This window comes from Peromyscus maniculatus, chromosome 2 (genome assembly GCF_049852395.1).
Source record: "Peromyscus maniculatus bairdii isolate BWxNUB_F1_BW_parent chromosome 2, HU_Pman_BW_mat_3.1, whole genome shotgun sequence".
Taxonomy (NCBI): domain Eukaryota; kingdom Metazoa; phylum Chordata; class Mammalia; order Rodentia; family Cricetidae; genus Peromyscus; species Peromyscus maniculatus.
The window spans coordinates 143,144,322-143,168,532 of NC_134853.1; the positions used below are offsets into that span (position 1 = coordinate 143,144,322).

General features: G+C 53.6%; 1 protein-coding gene across 1 annotated transcript in view; it reads left to right on the forward strand.

The window, feature by feature from the left end:
- Epha10 (EPH receptor A10) overlaps positions 1 to 22,280 on the forward strand; it is a 33,473-nt gene extending 11,193 nt beyond the window's left edge. Inside the window, exons 4-17 of the mRNA XM_042271850.2 lie at positions 1,576 to 1,731; positions 2,192 to 2,542; positions 7,195 to 7,328; positions 9,956 to 10,127; positions 12,187 to 12,295; positions 15,958 to 16,016; positions 16,137 to 16,262; positions 17,111 to 17,296; positions 17,911 to 17,972; positions 18,183 to 18,386; positions 18,653 to 18,802; positions 19,062 to 19,255; positions 19,580 to 19,735; positions 19,926 to 22,280. Of these exons, the coding sequence (XP_042127784.2) occupies positions 1,576 to 1,731; positions 2,192 to 2,542; positions 7,195 to 7,328; positions 9,956 to 10,127; positions 12,187 to 12,295; positions 15,958 to 16,016; positions 16,137 to 16,262; positions 17,111 to 17,296; positions 17,911 to 17,972; positions 18,183 to 18,386; positions 18,653 to 18,802; positions 19,062 to 19,255; positions 19,580 to 19,735; positions 19,926 to 20,040 (2,174 nt within the window). The 3' untranslated portion in view covers positions 20,041 to 22,280. The remainder of the gene's footprint in view (positions 1 to 1,575; positions 1,732 to 2,191; positions 2,543 to 7,194; positions 7,329 to 9,955; positions 10,128 to 12,186; positions 12,296 to 15,957; positions 16,017 to 16,136; positions 16,263 to 17,110; positions 17,297 to 17,910; positions 17,973 to 18,182; positions 18,387 to 18,652; positions 18,803 to 19,061; positions 19,256 to 19,579; positions 19,736 to 19,925) is intronic.
- The last annotated feature ends 1,931 nt before the right edge of the window (positions 22,281 to 24,211 follow it).

Here is a 24,211-nt window from a genome sequence, read left to right on the forward strand (position 1 = left end):
TAGTTTGACCCCTAAGGGGCCACGACCCATAGGTTGAGAACCACTGTGGTAAAGGCAAGGTGCCACTGAGCCCCCTCTCCCCAGCTACGCCATGGGGGACTCTGGGCAAGATGGGGCTCCCCCAAGCCCAAGCCTTTCAAACAGTACCAGGGTTCAGCTCTGCTTAAGAGACTGCTTCCCAGGGGTTAGCCTTCCTCCCTGCTCTTCTTCTGTCTTCTTGGGTCTAGCCTTCTACTCTACTCTAGACTGGAGGGAAGGGCCAGAGAGTCGGGTGGGGACGAAGCACAGCAGAGAGCAGGGGCCAGGAGCCACTGCCCCAACCCGGACTGAGACCGTTTTTAAATGGGCGTTGAGGACAGGGCGATGCCCCAGTGGGCAAACATGCTTGCCGTGGCACTCTGAAGACCTAAGGTGAGATGTCCAGCATCCACACAGAAGCCAGGCGTGCCAGAGCTTGTCTGTCCCCCCAGCACAGGAAGAGGGCAGCAAATCCCAGGGGCTTTCTGACCAGCTAGAATAGCTGAGGCCATGAGCTTCCAATGCCCAGAGAGACCCTCAAAAAGGAAGCGGCACAGTGACAGAGGAAGACGTTTGACACATGGACCTCATACACATACAAAATAAACAAACAAAATAGGTGTTCAGAGCACGGTCATGCCTGTAATCCCAGCATTCAGGAGAGGTGGGAAGAAAAAAATTCAAGATCAATCCTCAGCTACACTGTCAGTTAAGGGCTAGCCTGGGTTGTATGAGATCCAGCCTCCATCAATCAGTCAGTGTGTGCTCATTTGTCCTCTCTTGGGGCCGGAGAGGGAAAAACAGTAGTCTGTAGAAGGTTCAGGAAGATTACCTGACATGCCCAAGACCACATAGCAAATATGTGAGTGATGCAGCTCAGCTGCGGACCGCTTGGGTGTCAGTCTCTTCTTAGGAGCTGTGCTCTGGGTTAGGTGAGCGGAGGCAAGGACAGCAAGGCTCCTGCGCAGTGTCAGATTAGGACTAGTCTAGGAAGCCAGTGGAGCATTCTGACAGCTCCACCCCTCCACCTGCCCAGCTCTGCTTCCAAACTGGAGTCCACCGTGTGAGTTGGAAAAGGTTTATGATATTACTAAGCCCAATGCACAGTGGTAGGAGAATGAATTTTGACTGTGTGTGTGTGTGTGTGTGTGTGTGTGTGTGTGTGTGTACCTGCCTGCCTGCCTGTCTGTCCCTGAGTAACAGGACCAGCCCTTGGAGGCCTCACCCTTCTTTTCTCGTGTTCACATCAAGTCTGCGCCTTTGACCTTAGAGCAGTATTGCCAGGGCTCTGAAAGGGGGCAGGCTGGGGTGGGAACCCCACTAACTGTGGGGCATCTCAGCCTCACTCTCCTCTTTTTAACCATGGGGATGAAGTCAAATGTTATGAACAGAAGTGAATTATGTCACCGTCCCCTGCACACACTGCATTCCTCAAGGGCCAGGTGAGACTGGGCTAAGCTATCACCCCACTTTCCCCACCCCAATCCAGGAAAATCAGGGATGCAGGGTGGGGCGTGGTCAGGGAGGGGACGCCTCCTCACCAGCCCCTTCCCACAGCCTGTCCCCCAGGGTTTTTCAAGGTATCCCCAAGGCGGCCCCTCTGCTCACCGTGCCCGGAGCATAGCCTGGCTCTGGAGAACGCTTCTACATTCTGCGTGTGCCAGGACACCTACGCTCGCTCGCCCACTGACCCGCCCTCAGCCTCCTGCACCCGTGAGTGCCCCCTCCTGGCTGGCGGTGGGGTGGGGGTGAGACGGGGCTGGGGGAGTTGGACAGGCAGGGCAAAGAGGGAAGCTTGGGGTGGGTCTGGGCACCCGGGCCTGGGACTAGGGGAACCCAGAAGGATGGACCTGGGGGTCAAGATTCTCTGTGAGTGGCCATCTCCCCACTCCTCTCGCCTCTCCCTGGGCCTGGCTGGGACGTCCCTCCTCTCTTCCTTGCCCCCTGTTCCCGGTGACCATGTCCCGATCCTAATCCCCTCGATGGTCCCCATGTCCTCGTCTCAGTTCCTGGCTGCCCGCCCCTCACCCCCACGTGCCCATCGAGGGCTACCGGCTCCCATACCGCTACCCATGCAGGGGTGCCCGCGCCCCTGCGCCCCACCACCCGTGTCCCCATGCCCCGCGCGCTTGCGTCCCCTCCCGGTCCCACTCAGCGCCACCCCATGTCGCAGGGCCGCCGTCCGCGCCACGGGACCTGCAGTACAGCCTGAGCCGCTCCCCCCTGGCGCTGCGGCTGCGCTGGCTGCCGCCTGCCGACTCCGGCGGCCGTTCCGACGTCACCTACTCGCTGCTGTGCCTGCTCTGCGGCCGCGACGGCCCGGCGGGCGCATGCCAACCCTGCGGGCCACGTGTGGCCTTCGTCCCGCGCCAGGCCGGGCTGCGGGAACGCGCCGCCACGCTGCTGCACCTGCGGCCGGGCGCGCGCTACACCGTGCGCGTGGCCGCGCTCAACGGCGTCTCAGGCCCGGCAGCTGCCGCGGGAGCCACCTACGCGCAGGTCACCGTGTCCACCGGACCCGGGGGTAAGGCCGCGCGCCCCAGCGGAGACCGCCCCCCCACGCCCCACGCCGCAGTTGCCCGCATGCATCCCAAGGCATTTGGGAACCCACGTGACCGCAACACCCTCCGCCCCAAGCGGCACCCGTGTGTCCCCCTTCTCCCTGCCATCCCTTTGCTGACTCCACCTGCGTCCCCAGTCCTTGAAGGAGCAGGCCAGGTCAGAACGCAGGCGACAGAGTGGTCGCCTTACCCGTTTCTGAGTCTCGAGTGGGATGAAAACCACCTTTGATACCACACCCTCCACATCCTTGACATTTACTTCTGATTTGTCTCTCCTCTGGTGCACACTTTCAAGTAATCCCTCGAGTGCCCTTTGCAAGATGGATAAGCTCGCGCTGTGGCTTCTGAGTCTTCCCTGTCTGATTGGTGTGTGACCCTCCTCCCCTGTCTTCTGTGACCCTACCCTGTCACTTGGGTTTCCAGCAAGGCTTGGGATGATTTTCGTTCTTTTGTAAGTACCTTGGGGGTACAGATGTGCACACACAGGGGTGTTTGAATAATTTCATCCTGCTGATGAAAATGAAAATGTAACCAATATGGATTTATTTTCACTCAGTCTGACTGGAGCACAGTAGGCCCTTTGATCAGCTCTTTCTTCTTTCATTGCTGGGAAAATTCTCTTCAGCAGCTGCTTTGCGTACAGCTAGCTCGCACTGTATCTCCTAAAACGATCTCTAAGCCTTAGGTTGTACATCCATTTTCTGATTCTCCCATCTTGTCACTTCCTTTATCATTTTTAGCTCTTAATCCCTTTCCTAGGACTTTCGAGAGAGATTTTCCAATCTACCTGGTTTTCTGGGACACTTCTTTTCTTTATTATCTCTATTGAGATTTAACCCTTGCTATTGCGTTCACATTTTTAACAATTCCAGGCCTAAAAAGTAGTTTGATGATGCAGCATTTGCTTGAGCTGCTGGATTTGATCACCAGTACCAAAGAAGAAAGGAAGGAAGGAAGGAAGGAAGGAAGGAAGGAAGGAAGGAAGGAAGGAAGGAAAGGTATGCCTGTAATCTCAGCACCTAGGAAGTGGAGGCAGGAGGATCAGGAGTTCAAGGTCATTCTCGGCTACATAGTGAATCTGAGCTCAGCCTGGGTTACAAGAGACTTTATCTCAAAGAATAAAAGTATGGTCAGGCATGGTGGCACATGCCATTAATCCTAGCATGTGGGAGGTAGAAAGGCAAATCTCTGTGAGTTTGAGACCAGCCTGGTCTACACAGCAAGTTCCAGGACAGCCAGGGTTACATAGAGAGACTTTGTCTCAAAAAGCCAAAAAAAGTATGTATTGTCATAATTTTTTCTATTCATGAATATGTCTATTACCCTCCCCCGCTTTTGTTGTTTTTCAAGACAGGATTTCTCCATGTAGTTTTGGTGCCTGTCTTGGATCTTGCTCCATAGACCAGGCTGGCCTCAAACTCAGAGAGATCCGCCTGGCTCTACCTCCCAAGTGCGGAGATTAAAAGCATGTACCACTGTCACCCTGCTCTATAAAACCCCTTTAATATATATTATATATGCAGGGTCTTTATTTTTTTTATAATTTTATATTTATGGGTGTTTTGCCTGCATGCGTGTCTGTATGTTCAGGCCTGGTAGCAGCAGAGACCAGAAGGCGGCACTGGATCCCCTGGAACTGGAGTTACAAACAGTTGTAAGCTGTCATATGGGTGCTGGGAATGGAATCCAGGTCCTCTGGAAGAGCAGCCAGTACTCTTAACCACTGAACCATCTCTCCAGCCCCAGGCAGAGTCTTATGCAGCCAAGACTGGCCTCACATTCACTATATATAGTTAAGGATGATCTTGAGTTGTTTCTGTCTCTACCTCTCAAGTATTGGAATTTTAGGGGTGGCCCAGTTTATGTGGTGCTAGGAACAAACTAGCGTTTCCTGCATGCTGGACAAATATCCTCCCAATTGAGACCCACCCAGCTCTCACACCCCCTTTTGTGTCTCACTATGTAGTCCTGGCTGGCCTGGAATTTGCTATGTAGATCAGGCTAGCCTCAAACTCACAGAAATCCACCTGCCTCTGCCTCTTGAGTGCTGGGACTACAGTTTTGTACCATTATTCCTGGTCCTTTAAAAAAATACTTATTTAATTTTAAGTGTGTGTGCCTGAATGAATTTATGTACATCATGTGCATATGCATGCAGAGACCTGCAAAGGCTACAGTGTGTCTGATCCGCCGGAACTGTATCATATGTGAGACACCTGATGTGGGTGCAGTAAGTACTCTTAACCACTGAGCAATTTCCCCAGCCACCACATCCCTTAAAAAAATGAAACAAGGTCATTCATACTCTTTAGCTCAGGCTAGTCTTTTTTTTTTTTTTTTTTTTTTTTGGATTTACTTATTTATTATGCATACAGTGTTCTGCCTGCATGTGTGCCTACATGCCAGAAGAGGGTAGCAGGTCTCACTATAGATGATTGTGAGCCACCATATGGGTGCTGGGAATTGAACTCGGGACCTCTAGAAGAGCAGCCAGTGTTCTTAACCTCTGAGCTACCTCTCTAGCCCAGTCCAGACTTGACTTAAATTCATAGCAATCCTCCTGCTTCAGGTGCTAGGAGATTACAGGTGTGATTACAAGTCAGTTGCCATGACTCTGATACTGTGTGTGTGTGTGTGTGTGTGTGTGTGTGTGTGTGTGTGTGTGTGTTTGGTTTTTCGTTTTTGAAGACCGGTTTTTCTGAGTAGCCCTGGCTGTCCTGGAACTTGCTCTGAAGACCAGGCTGGCCTCAAACTCAGAGATCCACCTGCCTGGGATTAAATGCATGTGCCACCACCACCTGGAAGATTTTTTTTTTTTTTGCATGTGTATATATAGTGGTTGAGTGTGTGTGTGTGTGTGTGTGTGTGTGTGTGCATGACATGTGGAGGTCAGAGGATACTCTCTAGTGCCCATCCTCACCTCCCTTGTTTGAGAAAGTGTATCTCTGTAAGCCAGGCTAACTGTCCAGAGAGCTTCTAGGACCAAAATGTTACATGGTTTCTGGGGATTTGAACTCAGATTCCCACACTTGTATGGCAAACACTTTAACCACTGAGCCATCTTCCCAGCCCTTCATTCTCGGGGTCTGTCAACCTTTCATCTAATGTATCTCGGAGGGGCCCAAACGGAACCATGTCCTACTGTGGATCCCCTGGCTATCTGATGCTCCTGACTAACGAAGTTCAAACATGACATTTCTCGCCTCTCCCTGTCTCTAACCCCCATCGGGGTCTACAAAGGGCTTTTCCACCTCCTAGGAAGCTTCTTGAGTTCTTTCACTTTTATGCCGGGTCCCAGTGAATTCAGCCTGAGGCACTGCTGGGAGCAGGGGAAGTACTCCCTCAGAAGCAGCTGTGCCGTGGAGTGACAAGATGCCATTGTCCAGCTCACAAAGACATCGCTTTTTTCAAAGGGTCAGGCACCGGGGAAAGACTAAAGGATTTTTCAAGTTATTTTTAGGCCAGGAGGCAGTACTGCACTGTGGGCAGCGTAGCCCGGGGTTCACTACAGCCATGTGGGTCCATTCAGTCCCACTGGCTTTACAGAGGTTAAAAATATGATACTCCATCCCTGTCCCCTATTCTAGCAATCAGCTGTCAACTGTGGGTTTTCAGCTCCTGTATCCATAGTCATCACTGGAATTTAAGAGCAGAGAGGACCAGCTGGACACATGTACTGCATGAGACCGGAAGCTATATTCAAGCCTTTGTCGGAGGGCAGGCTGTGTGTGTGCCGTCTCCAGCTTCTGCCCTTTGTTATCTGATATCTGTTTTTCCCAACTCCCCAGTATCCCTGAATCATCCTACTTTTTGCACCATTTCAGGGACCTCTTGCCGGTACAGGACATTGCTGGTCACCAGCCGCTCTGACTGGTGAACTTGACCAAGCCTTTGACTGTGATGAGTCTCATTCCAAGCCCTTCATATACAATTCTTCATGTTGTGAAATTGGTTCTCTGAGAGTCCTTTGGGAGCTCTTTATAGGGTTTTCCTTGTGAAGATCTTGTCACCCCAGAGCAAAGATACCTTTGCATCTTCCCAGTTTGGGCGTCTTTTACTTGTTTCTCTGGTTGCTCTAGCTAGAGTTTTTAAGCACTAGAGCGGCTCGAAGTGGAACAAGTGGGCATCCCAGTTTTTCTCCCGACAGGAAAGAGAAAGTTTCCAGTCTTTTCACTCTTGGGTGTGATATTCCCTGTGGGCGTCCCACATTTTTTATCATGTTGGGAGTGATTTTCTTCTAATATTCGCTTGCCTGTGGCCACACCACCGTGAACAAGCCAATCTCGGCTACACACTCTATTATGTCTTCAAACCACAGAAAGGCTGAAGGATTAGAACCAAGCAGGAAGAGGAGAAACAGGGTGGAGGGAAGGCAAGCAGGACTTCCCCTGCCACTAGACAATGGAGTCGAGAAGCCTTGGCCAGAGACTCTCTCTTTTTAAGCTTCTGGCCCCCGCAGACTCTGCCCCTCTGGCCCCCTCAACAGTTCCCATCTCCACCCACAGGGCGGGCCCGCATCTAACAAAGCGCCCAAGTGCATGCCCCGCCCCCCTGTCTTCACCTGGATCTGGGGGGCAGTGGGTCCAGGAGGAGCATCCCCTCTGCTTACTTTCAGCAACCTGGGAGGAGGATGAGATCCGCAGGGACCGCGTGGAGCCCCAGAGCGTGTCCCTGTCGTGGCGGGAGCCTGTCCCTGCTGGAGCTCCCGGAGGCAACGGCACAGAGTATGAGATCCGCTACTATGAGAAGGTGAGTCTCAGGCTGGAAGCCATCCGGATCCGGGCCTGCCTGCGCCTCCCTCAGTCTTATTCCTCGGTCATTCCAAACACAGCTGCAGCCTCCTGAGGTCCTTCCTTCCTTCCTTCGTCCCTTCCTTCCTCCTCTCTCTCCTTCCTCACTCATGAACAGCTCCGTTTCACCTCCTTGGTTTAGGGTTTAGCGGAGATGAAGAGCTCGCTGTGCGGCAGGTCTGTTTTGTCTGGCTGAGTTTACAGATACCATCTACAAACGTTGTAAAGGAAAGGCACACAGAGATCTACATGTGACCACAGGAGCGCATTGCCAAGCTGGAGTATGTTCCAGAATGGGAACCTGCATTCCTGTGACTTACTATATGAAAGGGTGCGAGTGATAAATCACTTGTGAAATTCATACACACTTACGTATGTTAAAATACATACATACTCAGCTGGACATGGTGGCGCACGCCTTTAATCCCAGCAATTGGGAGGCAGAGGCAAGCGGATCTCTGAGTTTGAGGCCAGTGTGGTCTACAGAGCGAGTTCCAGGCCAGCCAGGGATGCATAGAGAGACCGTGTCTCAAAAAACCAAACCACAAACAAATAGAACATACTCATCGTGAACTCCATTGAGGTATTTTTACTTTTGAGATAGGGTCTTGCTGTGGAGCCCTGGCTGACTTTGGATTCAAGCAGTTCTCCTGCCTCAGCCTTTTGGGTGCTAGGGTTGCACCACCATTCCCAGCTTTCCGTATAGCAAACAGTCCCGGATAAGATCCTTTCTGTTTGCTTGGGGACAGGTTCTCTCTGCTGAGCCTTAGTTGGTCTGAGATTCACTATGTAGCCCAGGCTGGCCTTGAATTTACTTTGGCCCTCGAACCTCGTGTCCCCAGATCTGGGATTGTATTCGCGCACCACACTGTCTGATTTTGATGTTCATAAGATACTTTCATTGTTTTGTTTTTTTTTTCTCTTTGTTTTGGAGACAGTGTTGCTATGCAGCCTTGGCTGGCCTCCAACTCTGTGGCTCCTCCTGCTTCTGCCTCCTGAGTGCTGGGATTGAAGGTGTGCGCCACCACACCCAGCCTTTTGCTGAGTTTCTTGGCTTTCCTCCCCATCCCACCCACCCCAGGCTGGCTCAAGTGCCCCTCGTCACAAATAGCTTTACATACTCCCCTTTTCTCCTCGTCTACCCCCTTTCATTGGTGTTTTTTTTTTATTTTTTTTATTTTGAGATCAGGTCTTATGTAGCCCAGGCTAGCCTCTTGCCTCCCCCTCCCAAGTGCTGGGATTACAGACATGTGCCCCACCCACCTTTCTCTTCTTGTGTGTGTTTTTAAATCTGTGCTAACAGTTCAGCCACGATGTGATGAATGGAGTTATTTCCCAATCCAAGCTCTTTCCCCATCCATTTAACTCTGAGATGTGATCTTCTCTGAAACAGTGCCTCACTTTTTATGCAAATTAATTCATTAAAGAGAAACTTCTTCCCACACGTGATAGAATTCCGCTCCCTCAGCAGCGTGTAGGGCTTTGCTGAATCAGATAATAGCTTTTGATTACTAGAAGTCTGTTGAGAGCTGCGATTGTTGGGGTGCCCAGGAAAAAAAACTGGGTCACTGAATCGCTTTTGAATGCATGGGCCCAGGTGACCAGAGGATGAGGAGCTGCTGGCTGAGGTGGAGAACCACAGAGGAGAGAGAGGGGCTGAATGATGAGTCCGGTCTTGCTCTATATGAGGCTGTCAGCCATCCAGGTGGACTTCCTGTATGTCTGACGCTCAGATCAAAGCTGTGGGCTGGAGAGATAGGGTTGGGGGAGAACTTTGAACACAGAAATGGCAGCTACGGGAGAGGTGTCTGTGAGAAGGATGGCCAGGACAGGAGGAGCCCTGGCGTTTAGGTGACAGCAGTGAGGGCCATTGGGAGAGAGCGGTGTATACAGCAGGTGTTTAGAAAAGACACATAAGGGCTGGAGAGATGGCTCAGAGGTTAAGAGCACTGGCTGCTCTTCCAGAGGTCCTGAGTTCAATTCCCAGCAACCACATGGTGGCTCACAACCATCTGTAATGAGATCTGGTGCCCTCTTCTGGTATGCAAGGATACATGCAGACAGAACACTAGACATAATAAATAAATCTGAAAAGAAAAGATGCACAAAGCCAACACTTCTCAAGGCTGAGCTACTACATGCCTCAGGCCCTTGATTAATGACTGTGAGTGAATATTCTGGGGACAAAGTGATGACGGAACTGCTTTGGCCAAGCAAAGCCAACAAGATAATCTTCACTCTGCTTTGCAAATCGGATGACAGGCATGAGAAAACCTCCTGAGTGTCAAGGAGAGGGCAGGTGGCAGTGTATGAGTGTGTGGCTTGCTTGGGCTCTGGCCTACCTCACCCCTGGACTGCCCAGCCCTGGGAGTCACCACCTGGGCACCCCTGCAAAGGAGGCTCTGGCCTATGATGGGATGAGTCTTGAGGAGAGAGGCACTTGGGACTCCTATGGGAGAAACCTCTGCTGTCTCCCCAGATGATCGGGGTCAGGTTCCCCCACCCAACTCACGGGAAGTCCCCTGTCTCCCTGCTCCCCTCCTCTCGGCCTCCTGGGTCTGGGCCTCACTACTCCATCCTCTCCAGGGTCAGAGTGAGCAGACTTACTCCACAGTGAAGACAGGGGCACCGGCTGTCACCGTCACCAACCTCAAGCCTGCTACCAGATACGTTTTTCAGATCCGGGCAGCCTCCCCAGGGCCATCATGGGAGGCCCAGAGCTTCAACCCCAGTATCGAAGTGCAGACCCCAGGGGAAGGTAAGTGGTGTGCACGTGGAGGCGCTGCATGCAGGCAGGAGGTAGGGACAAGTGTATCGGGAAGGGAGCCACAGAAGAGCCGCTTTGCATCTACTTAGTTAAACAATTTGAGATCCACCCGCAGTAATCCACTGGGCATCTTCCCCGGAGCACACTGCAGAGGCCTCAGGGACAGCTGATGCTCCCCTTCTTGGAGGATGCATCTCCAGTGACCCAGCCTCTTTCCTAGGCTTCTCAAGGCCACTTCTTTCTGGGCCTTGCTGGATCCTTCCTGCTGTTCTTCTCTCTGCCATGACAAAGATCCACCTTGGGGCACTGTCCCTTTCTCCCACCAGGCTTAGCCTGTGAAGCCAACTTCCCTGAAGGGAAGGAGACCTGGAAGGGATCCAAGTGAGCTCTGCACATTTTAAATGGAGGGAATAAATGCTGGGCTTGGCGACACAGGCCAGCAATCTGGGCCCTTGGAAGGCCTGAGATAGGAAGATCAAAAGGTGTTCAAGGCCAAGAGCCTCTACAAAGAATTCAAAGTTAACTTAGGTGGCATAAATAAATAGTTGAGCTGGTGGTGCAAACTTAAAATCCCAGCACTTGGGGCGGGGGATCGGAAACCAAGAGTTTGGGGCTAGCCTGGGCTATGTGAAATCAAGGAACAAGAAAGACAGAAGGGAGGGAGAGAAAGGAAGTGGGAGAGAAGTGAGTGGTGTGTAAATTACATCTTGAAGTTCTAACAACAAAAGAAAAGCTGAACTTTTTGCTGATCTTGAATTGGCCTGGCTTCCTGGTGTCCTCCTCTCTCGCCTGCTTTCCCTCCCCTCCCCACTCCCTGTCAGTGTGAGGGACAGCAGCTCCCCCTCACTGCTCAGCCTGCTGCAAACCCAGCCCTCAGGAGCTCACCTCTATCTACCCTGCGCAGTTCAGGGAAGTGTTTTCCCCAACAAAGGCAGCTCCCCCTAAGAGGCATTCTGGCACCAGCTGTCAAGATAAGAATTCTTCCCAACCTGCTACACGACTCTAATCCAAGATAGGAAGTGCTGGGAGCCCAAAGGGAGGTGAAGATAACATTCAGAGGGAGCCCGGTTCTGGGAAGGTAGACAGCATGCCTTGCTGGAATGTCTGTGCTTGGCCTTGGGGCAGGTGCTGGCGAGATGAGATTAGAGCTGTGTCTTAAGGCTGGGGTCTATTTGAACCAGTGGAAGTGAGTAGGGGAGGTATTTTCATGGAGGAAGCCATCTGAGCCAAAGCCCTCATCACGCCCTGTATCCTTGCCCGGGTCCCCAGGCTGGAGCTGTTTCTCTCTCTCTCTCTCTCTCTCTCTCTCTCTCTCTCTCTCTCTCTCTCTCTCTCTCTAAGTATTGTTTACTAACTTATTTAGTTTCAGAGCTGCTTTGGCATCAGGCAGAGGGTTTGGGGGACAGTTCTAATCCTGGGTTCACCTGGGTACGGCTGCACATGACTTTAATCCCAGCACTTGGGAGGTGGAGGCAGAAGGGTCAGGAGTTCAAAGCAAAGTCATCTTTGGCTACATGAGTTGGAGGCCGGCCAAGGCTACGTGATACCCCATTCCGAAAACAAAGCAAAAGCCCACAAAGTCCTGTCTTTTTCACTTGGGAGCTATCTATGTGACTTTGGACGACCTAGGAGACTCTCTTCAACCTGTCTCCTCCACCTGACCTGGAGAGTGACCCTGGCAGGACTGTCGTGTGAGTCGGGGCAATGGAGTTCAGGCACAAGCAGCCTGTCTTAGACACGGGTGTGCGGTTAACGGACTGCTGCTGGCAGATACTCTGTGTCGGGAAAGGAACTCTCAACAGAGGCTGTGGCCCCGAGACAGCTTCTGGAAGTCTCTTGCCTCCTCTCAGAGCTGGGCTGCAGTAGAGAGGTGATGTCTGCAAACAGAGGTGTTTGGTCTTCCGGTTGCCACCGTGGGCATTGGTGCTGCTGTGTGCCGAGGGCCTGAGGGATCCTCCTAGTGACAAAAGTCTCTCTGGGTGCTTGCTCCGGAGCCTAGTCCTCTGCCTGCCTCAGGCCCCCTGTTTTGTTGGGTTTTGCTTTTCCCTAGTTGCCTCGGGGTCCAGAGACCAGAGCCCCGCAGTAGTTGTTACTGTTGTGACCATCTCCGCCCTCCTGGTCCTGGGCTCTGTGATGAGTGTGCTGGCCATCTGGAGGAGGTAGGTAGTTGGTTTCATCCTGGTGACCTCAGGTGGGTTCTGTCCCCATGTGTATAAAATATGTACACATAAGTACCTATAAGTGCACCACACACACACAACACACAACACACAACACACACACACACACACACACACACACACACACACACACACACAGAGGCAAGTTTACAGACTCAAGCACACTGCTACACAGATCCCAGTGCTGCCAGGGAACACAAGCACCCGAAACCCCAGCACATAGGAGGAGGAAGGAGCAGGAGGGTCAGAGGTTCAGCTACTTCAGCAGCTACACACAGAATTTGAGGCCAGCCTGGGCTACATGAGACCTTTGTCTTGCTTCCCTGTGCCTTCAAAAAAGATACTAGTGTGGCCGGTACGGCCCCTCCCCCACACGCTGCTCGTGCACCAGCTGCAGGCTCTGAGCTAGCTCAGCCGTGCCGGGATGAAGGGGATTTAGCTCCTTAATTCATTAAATGTCAGAAGGCATCACTGAGGATGGAATCCAGCCCCAGCTGCTCCAGTGTGATTAGGATTCTCCCGAGGCGCTCGGAGGGCCCCAGCTCCGGCCCCCAAGGGATCTGGAGCCCCTTGAACACAAGCAAAGAGAAAGTCAGTACGTGGGTGGGAGAGAGGGGGACAGGGAGGAAGACTCATCAGTCTGAGCCATGGCCCTCCCCGCAAAGAAGCTTGCAGGCAGAGAAAGCATAGGGGAGACAGATCTGGAGCCTGGTCGGGTCTGGCTGAAAAAAAAAAAATTCCATTCCCTTTGGACAGAGCAGAGGCTTCAGCCATGTGTATTCCCCGCCCTTCCCAGGGCCATCCTGCTATGCCCAGAGGACCCTGGCAGCCGCAGTCTGGGGCTGTGGTAGGTAGAGCTAGTGGGTTGGAGTGGGGTGCAGGGGAAAAGTGGGCTGGCTGGGGGGCCACTTCTCCATAGTCTGAGCCACCTGCGAGCCAGAGGGACAGTGGCTGTCTCAAAAAAAAAAAAAAAAAAAAACGTGGCAGGACAAGTTTAGGAGACTCCTTCCTCATGGAGCTTAACTTTAGGTCCATGCTCTGGGCCTGTTGGAAAAGCAGGGATGGGCAGCCGCAGGGGACATCTCATCCCAGCTTTAACTATGGGGCTGGGGAGGCAGGCGCCGAAATGGGTGCACTGAGCCAGGGCCGGGGACAGCTGCAGACTCCATGTCAAACTGTCCTTCAGTGAGGAGAGCCAGGGAGCAGATTACCACACTAAGTAATGTAATTACAAGGTTTCCTTTTTAAAGTCTTATTTTTATTTGTGTGTATTGTGAGAGTGATGGCGCACGCGGGTGTGTGTGTGTGTGTGTGTGTGTGTGTGCACGCCCTTCGAGATCAGAAGAGGACATCAGATCCTTTGGAGCTACAGGCAGTGTGAGCCACCTAATGCGGGTCCTGGGAACTGAACACTGGTCCTCTGGAAGAGGACAGAGCTGTCTCCCCGGCCCCGACTCTAACATTTTCATATAGACTTTGCTTCATAGTTGAAATGATTACTTATATTGTTCTATTATTAGATAAAACTTGGGAGTCAGATATTGGGCTAAACCCTGATAGAGCCGAAGACAATGGAGGAACCATCAGCTGACCCTGCCTCACTACACTTCCAAATCGAAAAGACCTTACATCTTTTTAAGCCCCTCCCTACTACTTCCTGTGCCCCCCTAGCTGGGTCTTCCAAAACCTCTATGGCTAATTCTGGTCAGCCAAGCATTGCCTCTGCTCTCTCACAGCCCTCCGGCCTTTCCCTTTGGGAATGCTCTACCATCAGGTACATAACACCGTTCTACTTGGGCCTGCCTACTTGTCACTTACTCTGTCAGCCATGTCTGTGGCCCCTACTCTCTAGCATCATCGCTGGCCCCCGCAATGTCCCCTGGAGAAGGCTAGAAACCCCGCCTGCCTCATAAGCATTCTCATTTCTTACACCTCTGGAGTTTGTCTCAAAGCAGACACAGCAGGAATAGTGACGGAATTGAAAGGCCAGAGCTCTGGGCTGTCCTCAGGCTGAGGGGAGGAGGCTGCTGAGGGGGAGGAGGCTGCTGAGGGGGAGGAGGCTGCTGAGGGGAGGAGGCTGCTGAGGGGAGGAGGAGGCTGCTGAGGGGAGGAGGCTGCTGAGGGGAGGAGGCTGCTGAGGGGAGGAGGCTGCTGAGGGGAGGAGGCTGCTGAGGGGAGGAGGCTGCTGAGGGGAGGAGGCTGCTGAGGGGAGGAGGCTGCTGAGGGGAGGAGGCTGCTGAGGGGAGGAGGCTGCTGAGGGGAGGAGGCTGCTGAGGGGAGGAGGCTGCTGAAGGGAGGAGGCTGCTGAGGGGGAGGAGGCTGCTGAGCGGAGGAGGCTGCTGAGGGGAGGAGGCTGCTGAGGGGAGGAGGCTGCTGAGGGGAGGAGGCTGCTGAGGGGGAGGAGGCTGCTGAGGGGGAGGAGGCTGCTGAGCGGAGGAGGCTGCTGAGGGGAGGAGGCTGCTGAGGGGAGGAGGCTGCTGAGGGGAGGAGGCTGCTGAGGGGAGGAGGCTGCTGAGGGGAGGAGGCTGCTGAGGGGAGGAGGCTGCTGAGGGGAGGAGGAGGCTGCTGAGGGGAGGAGGCTGCTGAGGGGGAGGAGGCTGCTGAGGGGAGGAGGCTGCTGAGGGGAGGAGGCTCCTGAGGGGAGGAGGCTCCTGAGGGGAGAAGCAACTGAGGCAGCAAAAGGTGCAGAAAGAAGGGGAGGGAGGGAGGAAGAGAAGAGAACCTTCCTGGGGTGGCTCAGTGAGTAACAGCCTGCCATGAAGTCTGGTGACCGAGTTCCATCCCTGGGACCCACATGATGGAAGGAGAGAAGCTATTCCCTCAAGTTGTCCTCTGACCTCCACATGAGTGCTGATCATAGCATGTGTATGTGCACACAACACACACACACACACACAGAGAGAGAGAGAGAGAGAGAGAGAGAGAGAGAGAGAGAGAGAGAAGCAATTTTTTTTTTTTTTTTTTTGAGACAGGGTTTCACTTGTGTAGCTTTGTGCCTTTCCTGGAACTCACTTGGTAGCCCAGGCTGGCCTCGAACTCACAGAGATCCGCCTGGCTCTGCCTCCCGAGTGCTGGGATTAAAGGCGTGCGCCACCACCGCCCGGCGAGAGAAGCAATTTTTAAAAGATTACATTTTTTTTTTTTTTTTAAAGAAAGCTGGTTGTAAGCTGGCTGAGTGAGCTGGGCATGGCAGCTCACACCTTTAATCTCAGCACTCAGGAGGCAGAGGCAGGTGGATCTCTGTAGGTCAGCCTGGTCTACAGAGTGAGTTCCAGGACAGCAGGAACTACACAGAGAAACCCTGTCTTGAAAAAACCAAACCAAACCAAAAAGATGGCTTCGTGGGTAAGGCCACTTGCCGTGAAGCTGATGGCAAGCAGCCACAAAGGTGGAGGGAGAGAACCAACCTTTGCAACCTGCCCTCCGAGTGACACAACACATATTGTATAAATAAATGAATAAGTCTGAAGATAAATTTAAAAACGGAAAGGAGCCCCCCCAGCCAGCAGGACGAGAGGTCCCTCCCCAGAAGGGGCACAGAGCTTTTCTTTCTGAAGGGACCAAGAGGTGCTGCCCTGGGCGCTGGTGAAGTGGGAAGGGCTGGGGTCGCCTGATGAAAGGATGCCTCTGCGTCCCCACAGGCCCTGCGATGGCAAAGGAAGCGGGGACGCCCACGACGAGGAGGAACTGTATTTCCACTGTGAGTTGTTGTCTGTGCCGCCCACTCCTCCGCCTTCGACCCCTTCCCAGCCGCCACTTCCTGTTACCTCCGCGACGAGACCCCTTTCCTCATCCTCTCTTTCTCTCTCGGTGTTCTCAGTCAAAGTCCCGACACGCCGCACGTTTCTGGATCCCCAGAGCTGCGGGGACCCGCTGCAGGCTGTGCATCTGTTCGCCAAGGAGCTCGATGCCAAAAGCGTCACCCTGGAGAAGAGCTTGGGAGCAGGCAAGCCCTGGACCCTAGAAGTCTGGATTCATCAGGGAGCTCCGCCCACTGGATAAACCCCACCCACCAGGCAACACCCACTGGGGAAAGCCCTGCGTCTCCGCTAGCCCCACCTCTTTTCAGCCAGTGTCCTCCCCGCCCCCTTCCAGTCCCCACCCCATGGCCGGGAGCCCCGCCTCTGCACCCAGGGTACCCCTTCCCAGAAAGTACCGCGCCCTCTTTCCTCTGCTCCCTAGGTCACCCTGGGACACCTGCCTTCAGGACCTTTCCCAGACAGCCTCCAGTTTAGTCCCAGGCTTTTATGGGACAGCGGGGAAGGGCGAGTCAGAAACACACCTGATTAGCTGAGCGACTAGGGGCTCATCCTCAGTTGCTCTCTGAGCCTCAGTTTCTCACCCCCCCCCAAAGGGGCGTGGTATCCGCTACTCAGTGGGTTGCTATGGGAACTCCGCAGGCTCAGGGCAGGGCCTTGCTGGTTCTGAGCGTCAACCTCCTTTTGACGGTTCACAGCTGTCAATTACTTGGGCTCCAAGAGACAGGCCTCGACCTGGAACCTTCACAACAGGAGTCAGGAAGGAGCTGTAGGGCAGAATAGATCTCCTCGTCATGTCATCGGTCCTTGACTTTGTGGGGTTCAAAGACCTTTGATGGGCAGGCACGTGTCCCTGGACCAAGAGGAAAGAGATGAAGCCCAAGGTGACACTCCTGGTACTCAGGACGCTAGGACTCGAACTCTGGAACTTCCCGCCGCGAGCTAGAGATGACCCACGACCCAGAGTCCCCTTCTCCTTGGTTCAGCCTACCCCCGTTTGCTGTCGGGAGTCCGCTGAGGTGCGGTTTCTTCGCAGGGCGATTTGGGGACCTGTGCTGTGGCTGCCTGCAGCTGCCCGGTCGCCAGGAGCTGCCTGTGGCCGTCCACACTCTGAGGGATGGGTGCTCCGACTCCCAGCGGCTCAGCTTCCTGGCTGAGGCCCTCACCCTGGGGCAGTTTGACCACAGCCATATTGTGCGGCTGGAAGGGGTGGTCACCCGAGGTAGGCCAGCCGCCGCGCATCCCTGATTTGGCCGGGTACTGGGTGGGCTCCCCTGCCAGGCTATTATGGAGTGGGCTCAGACACAACCTTAGTTCACTAGCTCCCTTTCTCTTCGGTGACTCAGAGTGGCCCCTCCCTCGGAGTGGCCATGCCGGCCCAGAACGACCTTTCCAATTTGCCAGGGACGTCTGGGGAGTGGATCACTTTCTCCTTGACTGATTTTTCTCAGCTGACTCCCTGCACCTCTGACTTGAGCCTCTGTCCCACGATGGACGGTTGACTTTTTGTTTTAGGGGCCGGAGTGTAGCTTTGGAGCCTGTCCTGGAACTCACTCTGTAGACCAGGCTGGCCTTGAACTCACAGAGATCCGCCTGCCTCTGCCTCCCGAGTGCTGGGATTAAAGGCGCGAGCCACCACCGCCCCGGCTCAGTTGACTTTTTTGTACCTCAGCGCCAGAATGGGTGGTAGGGCTGAGTGCGTGGGATTAATGGGCTGGTGGCAAGATTAGAAAACTTGGCTTTGCTTTTGGCTGTCTTGGCTGGGGTGGAGCTGGTGGGGGGAAGTGTGTGCATGGGTAGAGCCAGCAACTTTGGGTGTCTCTCTCCCTGGCACAGGAAACCCCTTGATGATTGTCACGGAGTACATGAACCTTGGGGCCCTTGATGACTTCCTCAGGGTGAGTGCTTGGAGCCCTGGGTGGGAGAGTACCAATGTCCTATTTTTTCTTGTCTCCTCCCTTTTCTCTTGGGGCTTGGGATTTGGCATTGCTCCCACTGGGCAGGCTGACCTGCTGCTGCTCGTGGTACCCTGAGTCCCAGAGGGACTTAGTGGCTTCCTGGGTGATCTGAGTGTGCGGCCCTGGCTTCAGTCCTCACCCATCCCACAGCATCACGAGGGGGAGCTGATGGCGGCGCAGTTGATGGGTCTGCTGCCGGGGCTGGCATCCGCCATGAAGTATCTGTCTGAGATGGGCTATGTGCACCGGGGGCTGGCAGCCCGCCGGGTGCTCGTCAGCAGTGGCCTCATCTGTAAGATCTCTGGCTTCGGGCGGGGTCCCCGGGACCGAGCAGAAGCTGTCTACACCACCATGGTAAGGGGTTCCCTTCTCTGGTTCCACCTGCTGCTTCTCCTGCTGGCCACACCCAGCAGCCCCGTGGTCTCCATATCTCTGCTCCGCCTCCTTCCCTGATGCTGGTGATCCTTCCCTGCCCGGTCCCTCCCCTTTGATGGTACCATCCCCATGTCAGCTGGGCTGCTTCCTCAGATGTGAAGGGGGTGGGGGAAGACATGTGGGACTGGGATGTGGGTGCTGGTGACTCAGTGCTTTCCTGCCCTGCTTTGCTCACCCACCCATAGAGTGGCCGGAGCCCAGCACTCTGGGCAGCTCCTGAGACGCTTCAGTTTGGCCACTTCAGCTCTGCTAGTGACGTGTGGAGCTTTGGCATTGTCATGTGGGAGGTGATGGCCTTTGGGGAGCGGCCCTACTGGGACATGTCTGGACAAGACGTAAGTGACCCACGGCTCCAGCTTCCTGACCTCCGCCTATTGATCCTTGGCCTCTTAGCTCCAGACCTCTCTTCTACTCCCATCCTGCCTAGAGTCCTCCTTGGAATGATGATAATGGTGGATGTGGCGGTGGTGGTGGTGGTGTGGTGGTGGTGGTGGTGGTGGTGGCGGTGGTGGTGGTGGTGGTGTGTGTGTGTATGCGTGTGTGTGTGTTGGGCCATCTGAAGTATCCTGTCTCCTCCCCGCCCCTGGAGTCCAGGTGATCAAGGCTGTGGAGGATGGCTTCCGGCTGCCACCCCCCAGGAACTGTCCCTCCCCGCTGCACCGGCTGATGCTTGACTGCTGGCAGAAGGACCCAGGTGAGCGGCCCAGGTTCTCCCAGATCCACAGCATCCTGAGCAAGATGGGGCAGGAGCCAGAGCCCTCCAAGTGTGCCGCGAACACCTGCCTCAGGTACATCCTCACCAACCCCCAAGCCAGGTCAGTCGGCCAAAGTCTCACTTGTCTGCCAGTATTCTCCCAGTGTCCATTGTCCAGACAGATCTGACACCCCCACCTACTTCAGGCACATCTCACTTCATGGCAGTTATGTCCTGGATTTTGCCTTTTAGTTGGCTGGCTCCCTACTTGCTTGACTGTCCTGACCCATTTCTCCAGGGCCTTTTGTGTGCCTGTCACCTTACTCTCTTCCCTTGTCCTTTCTTGCTTCTCAAGAGAGTGACTGGGTCTGGTGGCACACCCTGGTTGTCGACTGACTGTGGCCTCTCTGCTCCCCAGACCTCCCACCCCTCTGGCAGACCGTGCCTTCTCCACCTTTCCCTCCTTCGGCTCTGTGGGTGCCTGGCTGGAGGCCCTGGACCTGGGCCGCTACAAGGACAACTTCTCTGCAGCTGGCTACGGAAGCCTGGAGGCTGTGGCTGAGATGACCGCCCAGTGAGTCTAAGGAGCCAAGGTCAAGGACAGGGTTCAGGGAACCCAAGAGAGCTCTAACCTAGATGGGAAGGCCCTAGCTGTCCTGGTTCTGGGCCTTTCCTTGTCCAGAGAAGGGATAGGAGAGGGTTGGCTCCCGCGGGGGAGTAGGAGAGGGTTCGAGTCAGCCTCATACGACTGTCCCTTGTTACAGAGACCTGGGGAGCCTGGGTATCTCTTCCGCCGAGCATCGAGAAGCCCTCCTGAGTGGGATCAGCACCCTGCAGACTCGAGTGCTGCAGCTCCAGGGCCAGGGGGTACAGGTGTGAGCACCTCAATCCTGCCCAAGGACCTGCAAGCTACACCCGCCGTGGGTGGGAGGAGCGAGCGCTCTCTTACTCCTAGTGGGCCCTGAGCGGGTTGGTACCACGTTATCCCCCCCATTTCATATCTCCTCTCCACACCTTGCTGACCTAGTGGTCCTACAAAAGAGGTTCAGATCCCTGGAGAGGACCCCAGAGATAACAGCAGGAAGAAGGTTAGGGTGTCAAGGGCAAAGCTGTTTGGGGGAAGACAGTCAATTTCAGTTGTCTTGCCTCAGGCCCCTTGGTCTTCCACGCTCACTGGGGGTTGGACCTAATCAGTCGGCATCTCATTTCCTCAGAGAGCTTTTAGCCTGCCAGGCAGTAAGGGTCCCCGAGAGAGACCCATTGGTTGTAGCAGAGGCCACAGCTGCCTGGTCACCTGAGTATGGGACCCTGGGCTAGTGGGTGGTGTCCCTTAATTCCTATGCCTTGGCTAGGTCTGTCTGAACCCTGGTCCCAAGGCCCAAGCAGGAAAGTGGTGCTGAGCTCAGGGACTGGACCCCCCAGGCGGAGACTTCAGAGCTGATGGCTTCCTGCCTTGGGTTAGCAGGTCAGGGTGAGGGCCAGGTTCCTACTAGGGCACACAAGGTCCTGGGGCTCCCCCCGGGCCTGGCTGTCTCATTTGTTTGGGAACTGAGTCAGAAGAGCCTCGGGGGAGTGGGGGAGGTGTTGCTCTGCATTCTGGAGAGTAGAGAGAAGGGGAAGAGACTGAGGAGGCAGTGGTTTTGACAGTCTGGTTCAACCGCACTGTATAGATGGGGAAGCCAGAGCTTATAATCTCAGAGCCAGGGTTTGATGCCAGACCGAAATCCAGGGAGAAGGCTGACTCTGGAGAGAGCTTGCCGTTCCCCATGGCACCAGCCCTGTTCCCTGGGCAGCCCAGCGACTCCTCGCTGGGTGAGTCCCTTCAGGCTGCTCTGCCCCCACATGCCATGCTTCCTCTGTGGAGTGTGTGTGTGTGTGTGTGTGTGTGTGTGTGTGTGTGTGTGTGTGTGTGTGTGCTGTCCAGAGCCCTTGAAGGAGTGTGGTGCTACCTGACCTATCTGCAAGGGCCCTGGCAGCTGTGAGAACTTGAGACCAAGACTATCTTGGGAGGGCAGAGAGGCTGCTGGATGTGGACAGGACCAAATTTTTCTACATCATTCCTGATGGCTCCCTGCTCTGTTTCTGCTGTGGTAGGGACGAGGGGCAGCATGGGCTGGGCCAGCAAGTGGGACTGCAGAGAGGCAGACAGAATCCAGTGTACCATTGGAGGGATTAGACTAGGAGCCGATGGGGGACAGGGAGGATGGCCAGGTGGACTGTTGACATGTATGTGTCAAGGGGTGTCCAGAAGGCTTCTTAGCCTAAGTCAGAACTGAATAAGGTCTTGAGGGGTAGAGCGTTCTCTCTGTAGGGTGGTTGGAGTTACCAGCAGGCTCAGAATCCAAGCAAGGATCTCTAGCAGAGAGTCTGGGGGCCGGAAGCCACAGCATCTTTGGAGAGTACCCCATAGGGGGGTCAGTGACTCTCAGCAGTGCCTTTGGCCTTGATCTGCCAGCAGCAGCTCTTCCCTCGTCAGAGCCTGCCCCATTTCTGGCTCTCTGCTCCCTGGACACCTGCCTGAGCTCAGTGACTGCAGGAACGCTAGGGTAGACTGGGCTACTGCACCCACCTTTGACAGACCTGGGGAAAATGATAGGCCCCCCCATAGGCTCTTCCTTCATTCTCCCTCCAGGGGAAACTGGCCCAACATCCCAGGCTCCTGGGGACCAGTGCCCTGGCTTGGGTGATCAGAACCTCGTCCCCATCTCCAGCCACATCAGTCATTCTCAAGGTCAAACTCCTCCCCTCCCCAGTTGTCGGCAGAGGGGGTCCCTGGTTGTGTTGGCAAGACTTCGGTGTCCAGGGTAGACCTCCCCTCTGATGAGGAGTGAGGTCCTAGAATCCTGAGAAGGTCCCAGGCCTCAGCCCTGCACAGGCACCAGCATGATACAGGGTGCTAGGTCGCTGGGGACCCTCCACAGATCTATTTTTATACACAGAGCTTGTTTGCTGGACAGAGAAAGGTGGCCTGGAACCCATATTGCGCTGTCTGCACCCACCCGGGGAGGGAGGGGCTGGGTGTGGGTGGAGGCTCCTTTGAGGAGCTCTGGAGATGCTTTTTATATTTCTTGGGTTCTATATGCAGTACAAAGTAATAAAAACTTGTCTGTGTTATGGTCCTTCTGTGTGGCATTGTTAAAACCACTGAGCAATTGTGGGTGGAGATTCTGCATACAGACCCCGAGTATGCATTCGTCTGAGATTCTTCTGCTATGAAGAATGCCACAGTCGAGTGGAGACACAGGAAATGGGACTGGACAAGGGCCTGGGGCACATGGGACACACTGGGTGTCACACGAGGCTGTATCACAAAAACCAGTCAAGCAAGGAAGTTATGTGTGCTGGAGGATGTGGTACCTGCGCAGATGTGGAGCTGGGGATAGGAAATGACCAACAGCTGGATTTGGGATGCTCGTGTGAGATGCCTGAAGACTGTTTAGACACGGGTGGATATCTAGGTCTGGACCTTGGAGCATAGATGTGAGCTAGAGACTGACCTCTGGGGTCATCATTGCCTCACTAATGTGGCCTTGGCGGTCCAGCCTGCAAGGCAGCACACAGAGCTCAAAGGGAGTTCCACAGTGTCAGTGAAGCTAAAACTCTTCTGAGGAGTTAGGGAAAATGAGGACACTCACACACTCTCTTGATGGTTTCTTTTTTTTTTATTCTCCTCCCCCCACCACCACCACACTGCTTATATATCCCAACAAAATCTTTCAGGCACTGTTAGAGTCATAGAAGGTTGCATTCCATAGGTAAAGACATGGCTAAAAACAGAGTCATCCCAACAACTCTCATGCAACATATCTACGTAGCCCGTCATGAGCAAGCAAGGAGCTTCTTTTCTCAGCCAACCCTTTTATCGACAGGCTGTAAAGTGTAGTTACAAAGAAAGAATCAATTACTTTATTATCTATCTTGAGAGGTAATCTTAAAAGGAATGTTAAAGGAATCATAAACCTAAACTGCTGAAGAGTCCAAGAAAATGAGAAAACTGTGTACTTGTGACCAATGTGAGTGTATAGCCGCTTCACCCTTTTGCTTCTGCATTCTTTTTTTCTCTTCTGAGACAGGGCTTCTGTGCAGCTTTGGAGGCTGTCCTGGAACTTGCTCTGTAGACCAGACTGGCCTTGAACTCACTGAGATCTGTGAGGTCTGAGCCACTACCGCCCAGCTTGCCCCTGCATTCTTTCAAGTAGGCAAATTAAACTAACTCACGACCATGTAAACAGTTTTTAACTAACATTCTGCAATCAGGAATCATAAATTCTGAGTTCTCTTTAAATTTCCAATTTGCCTGGTGAGTGTTGGACAAAAAGAAGCTAAGGGTGTCGTAGATTCTCTAGTTCATGCTCAGGTACCACATTCTTTTAGTATCAGCTTAGCTGGCACTTTCCATGATACTGTGATGCTTACTTAAATCTTAAAATGTACTTTTTGTCCCGTGTATGATTCCTAACTATCCAAGAAAACCTGTAGCCCTTATTTTGAGGCTACAGAGTCAAATTAATTTCTGTAGCCCTGACTAGTCAAAATTGCACAAATTGAGGTCAGGAATGGGTGCAAGGAATTAATCACTTGCCAGCTAGCAATAATTGGGCTGTTTTTTATTTTATGACCTAAGCCAGACAGCTCAGTAATGTCCTTACAGATTGCTTTACTGGGAATGTTTATCTTAAAAACCATTAGCAAGGCATCTGGTCTAATTTAAAGCTATTTTGAAGCTTTCTATCAGCTAGTGGTGCTCAGCAATAAAATAAAAGGAATTTGAGCCATCCTGGCTCCCAGTTAATCATTACTTTGAGCTGTGATCAGAAGCAGCTCCTAATGGGGAACTCATGAGCCCTGACTCTGTGGCATATCCTTGTATTCATTTTTATTCATCAAAATTATACATCTTAATGAGGGATCATCTTCCTGACAATCCACAGATATAAATGCCCAGTAGCTGGGGATGTATTCATGAGATAAACACACTACAATACAGGCAGTGTAGCAGCAGCCCGTAAAGGCACAACAGAAGCCAAGGACATTCATTCTGGGGTCTGTG